Here is a 4,642-nt window from a genome sequence, read left to right as displayed (position 1 = left end):
TTTTGAGGCGCTCAAAATGATACAAAGCGTAAACAAGGGATTAATTAAGACCCCGGTACAACGCCAGTTAAAAAAAAAATCAGCGCCAATCCTCTATTGCAACTTAAACAAATGGCGGCGGATGCAGCCCAAAATATTTTTTTAGCGACAGTGTGCACTTTGGAAGTACGCCGATTAAAATTGACGGAGTTTGAAAAGCTTATAAACAGATGGTGCATGGTAACAAATTGTGAGCAAGGAGCAACTGAGCCCAACAGTAGCCAAAACTCTAAAAACCGAAATATGGATAACAATTGGTACATCAAAAGAATCAAATATTTACGTTGATTCCAAATATGTAAAATTCATTAAGCTTAATGTTACCCATCAAAGGCTAAAAGCATGAGAAAATATGCATGATTTTCGAGGAAGGAGGGAAACACCCACAAAAAGTCAAGCCTTCTTAATGAAAACCAAATCGTCAGATCCAGCATTTCAGAGACCCTACTGTAGAAGTTTCAAGCTTTCACCTAGTAAAATGTGGATTTTTTTATTTTTGCCAGAAGAAAGATCACGGATGCATGTTAATTATTTTCCACAGGGGTGATTTTACCGAACTATAGTCCTGGAAAATCGGGAGAGCTAATTCAAACGGAAATAAAAAGTTTTGTTCCCCTTTTCAAGTGACCAAAAAGACTGGAAGGCAAACTGGTCCCCATCCTGTACCCATTTTCCCCCAAAGACATCCTTTCAAAATATTAGATAGGCCTTTGATCCAGCATAGATGAAAGATCCAACAACTATGCCTTTGAGAATGACATGACCCCCCCCCCCCACAACCCGTGGGGAAAGGGCTGTAAGTTACACAATTTGCCGATTGGCTACATATATTATCTTCTATTGGGAAAAACACGGAATTCTTTTTGATTGGGGAGAATTTCTTTCTGAGGGGGGGGGGGCACGAAGAGATTTTTACGGGGGGGATTTATACGGGGGTGGGGGAAGGGAATTTCCTTGCGTGATTTGAAAGCGGTCAAGAATCAAATAATTTTTTTTTCAACGGAAATTAAGTAGCAACATTAAAACAAACAGAAATTATTCAGCATATAAGAGGACTTACCCTTTCTAAGCCCTTGCTCTTTACGCTAAAGTTTAACTTCTGTCACAATTCTTTAAGAAAGACTGCTCAAACACAAGGGACATTGAATTGGTATGAGAATTATTTTTATAGAACACCAAGACTAAAGCGTAAAGAATGTTGGTTGAGGAGGGGATAGACGGAATGACTGTCATGTATGGAATGATTTCTGTTAGTCTTAAGTTTGAATGCTGCTCCTTACTTTCAGTTGAAAAAACATCTACCACAAATCACCATCAATAAACAAATGAAACCCAAAATAAACAGGAATTAAAATAAATAACCGAGTCAAACTCATAACGAGCAGAAACTAACATCAGTAGGGCTGACAACCACCATGCCTTCTCAAAAACGGACATAATTTGCACTTTACTGAAAACAAAACACATTTTAAATGTTTTCACTTTTAACTTTAATAAGTCAAAAATTATTAGGACTTCAAGGAATAAATATCAATAGATGTATATTAAATTGACAATCCACGTTCATTTTTTTTTCAGCAAAGTGCAAATTATCAGAAGTTATTCAGCAAACTGAAGACTGAAATCAGGTGTAATGGCCAATGGGACCTGACATTGATACACAATCAAATGTTAAGGAGCCTTAGCCCCAAAACAGTGGAAGAAAACCACAGTTATTCCTATATTGAAGACAGGAAAGGATCCAAAACTTCCAGCCTCCTACAGACCTATAGCCCTCACATCATGCCTTTGCAAACTTATGGAACACCTTGTTAAGTTAATAATCCTCCCAGAACTACCAAATTCACTCCAGCATCAACAATTTGGTTTTCTCCTTAATAAAGGAACCACAGATGCACTTCTAATGCTAGAACACCAGATAAAATCTGGTTTCAAGCAGGGTAAGGAGACACTAGCAGCCTTCTTGGATATGAGGGCTGCTTTTGATAGGGTTAGTGTGGATAACCTGATGAGAAAGTTACATTGTTTCTGAATCTGCCTAGAACTGAGGATGTGGATAGAAGATCACTTGAGAAGCCGGGAACTGGAGATTTATATGGGGGAGAGTGAATCTCCATCAAGAACTAAGCCAGATGTGGGAGTACCTCAAGGGGGAGGGGGCACTAAGCCCAATCCTCTTCCTTATTTATTGCAGTGATATAAATTTTGAAAACATTCTGAGATGCAAGCTGTATACGTATGCTGACGATATTGCACTTGTTGCAATATCAAGAGATAAGCATGTCCTGCAAGCTGCTGTCCAGAAAGGTCTTGATTATCTTAGTTTATGTCCAAGTGTCAACAACATGGAATTCTTTCCTGCTAAGTCAGCACTGCTCCTCTTCACAAGGACAGAGATTCATTCAACGCCAAGGCTTTCAATCAATGACACCTCTATCCCAGCAGTTGAAGTTCTGCTACCTTGGGTTGATTTTTGACACTTCACTCTCATGGACTCACCATGTGAATTATTAAATTGGAAACCTCAAGAGCAGAGCCCCTTTCTCTGTTGCCACCAAGCTTGTGAGAGCAGTTGTAATAAGCAAGCTGGATTATGGCTGCCTCCCAAGAAGCACCTGCCCAACTCCTGAAAAAACTGGATACAGCCCTGCATTGTATACTGAAAATTCTTGGATGCCTAAAACAACCCCCCTACCTGCAATATACTGTGAACTAGGACTGACAATCTTAGAAACTAGAATGAAGAAATTGGAAGCACAGTATTTTACATGGAAGATGTAACCTACAAAGAACTTATTGAAACATATGATCAGAATCAAAGATTCTAACCAAAATCAGCTCCACCATACTGTCGAATAGTAAAACACATCTCTGAAACACCTGCTCCTATCCCAACTCTTGATGTCATTGATGAGGTAGGTTTAGCTTCTAGTACAGGTATAAAGTAAAATATAGCACTACCCCCCTTCTCAAGGGGTAGTCCAGAGGAACCACCAGAGATGGAAAGAGCTAGGTGGCATGAATGGGTGGACCAGTGGACACAGACTGCGCATAGGATGGTATTCACTGATGGATCATGCTTTGCCACTGGGGGTGGGGCTGCAGTTGTGGTCCTTGGGCTAAGTCATGCACTGTCATTTAAAGTAAGTGACAAGTTCTCAATCTTTTCAATTGAGTTGTATGCACTATTGAAAGCGTTTGAAGTTATTGCAAGTGTTTTGCCAGTAGGTAAATACTTGATATGTATTGACTCACTTTCAGTACTGAATTATTTGATGTATGGTCATAGGCCAGCAAGAAAATCAGTGCTGCTTTTAGAAAAGATACTGCTAATACTGATTGCAACCAATTACGAGATTGTAGCAACATGGGTACCAGAACATGTTGGAATTAGGGGAAATGAGCAGGCAGATAAGCTGGCAAAATGGGGTACTAGGTATGGGGAGAATTTAGTATGTCAGTATTTAGTGAATGATTTCTAACGTTATAAAAAGATATAAGGAGATATATATCTAGGAGATTATATCTTTTTAGGAGAAGAAGAAAGAGGTTTTTGGTCAAAGGTCTCAGAACCAGATCCTTGATCTGTATGATTATGGTACCCCAACTCCTGATCGATGCCACCCAGACAGACACCTGGCTATAATAATTTATTTTTGACCCACTAACAGTTATAAAAAAGTGGAGTAACAAAAGAAAATAAAAAGTAAAGACATACAAAACAAAACACATGCAAAACAATATCAATATAAAGAACTAAAAATGCAAATCAAAACAATCGCACAAGAGGATGAAAAGGACCCAACCGCAGGCCTCATCTTTTAACTTGGAGTCCAACTTATTATATGACGTCAATATATCAGTTGCATTAACATTCGAATAATCTTACGGTTTCTATACCAACGAGGCAAATACAAAAGATATTTACAATAGCGAAAATACAAAACTCTAATATGCTGCATATCACTGGTATTAAAAAATTGTTACAAACTTAATACAAAAAGAATGGACTGGTCCCAGTATGTTGAATAGAGTTTTAACCACTACCTTACGAGAATGTCGGCCGCGATTTGGGACAATTTTAGCATAACCTGCTTTAAGCTTATTCTTAATATCTGCAAGTGCACTAGCACGGATAGCTGAAATAGAAGAGCAGATACTAATCCCGATCCAACGCAACGCAGGAGCCAGCTTAACTGAAAAAGAACTACAACTCAAATCACTACATGGGGTTTTTAGCATTGAAAACTAAATATTCACATTTTTCAGCATTAAGCACGAGGCCAATTTTTTCCAAAAGCTTAGAAACAAACTGGGTAGACTTAGCTAGGGTGAATTTTGAACGGCTAATAAGTAATAAATCATCTGCATAAGCAATATAAAATAAATTAGTTAGACCCGTAAAACACGACGGAAAGATACGAGAAAGCACAGGGAAACAAGCATTAAAAAGGTATGGTGACAGAACCCCTCCCTGCCAAAGTCCAGACCGAATTGGAATATTACCAAAAAAGATCTCTCCTGACCGAAGTCGAACATATGAATTTGCATACCAAAAACGAAGGACACATATAACAGATGAATTCACTCCAAGCTGGGTAAG

The 4,642-nt window shown here is 38.6% G+C and overlaps 1 protein-coding gene across 1 annotated transcript; it reads left to right on the top strand.

Annotated features, from left to right (window-relative positions):
- Positions 1–3,038: 3,038 nt before the first annotated feature.
- Positions 3,039–3,521, top strand: LOC148947760 (uncharacterized). The gene has a single exon (XM_089095999.1). It carries the CDS (start codon positions 3,039–3,041, stop codon positions 3,519–3,521), a length of 483 nt encoding a protein of 160 aa, XP_088952125.1.
- The last annotated feature ends 1,121 nt before the right edge of the window (positions 3,522–4,642 follow it).

Source organism: Artemia sp. Qi Xiang Cuo, chromosome 10 (assembly GCF_049724085.1).
Source record: "Artemia sp. Qi Xiang Cuo chromosome 10, ASM4972408v1, whole genome shotgun sequence".
NCBI classification, from domain to species: Eukaryota; Metazoa; Arthropoda; class Branchiopoda; order Anostraca; family Artemiidae; genus Artemia; species Artemia sp. Qi Xiang Cuo.
The sequence above is the reverse complement of the archived record's forward strand: the minus strand, read 5'-3'. Positions and strand labels throughout refer to the sequence as shown.

What these genes read in the sequence shown, in the direction of transcription:
- LOC148947760 (XM_089095999.1), top strand. Translation starts at nt 3,039, where the DNA reads ATGGAAAGAGCTAGGTGGCATGAATGGGTGGACCAGTGGACACAGACT.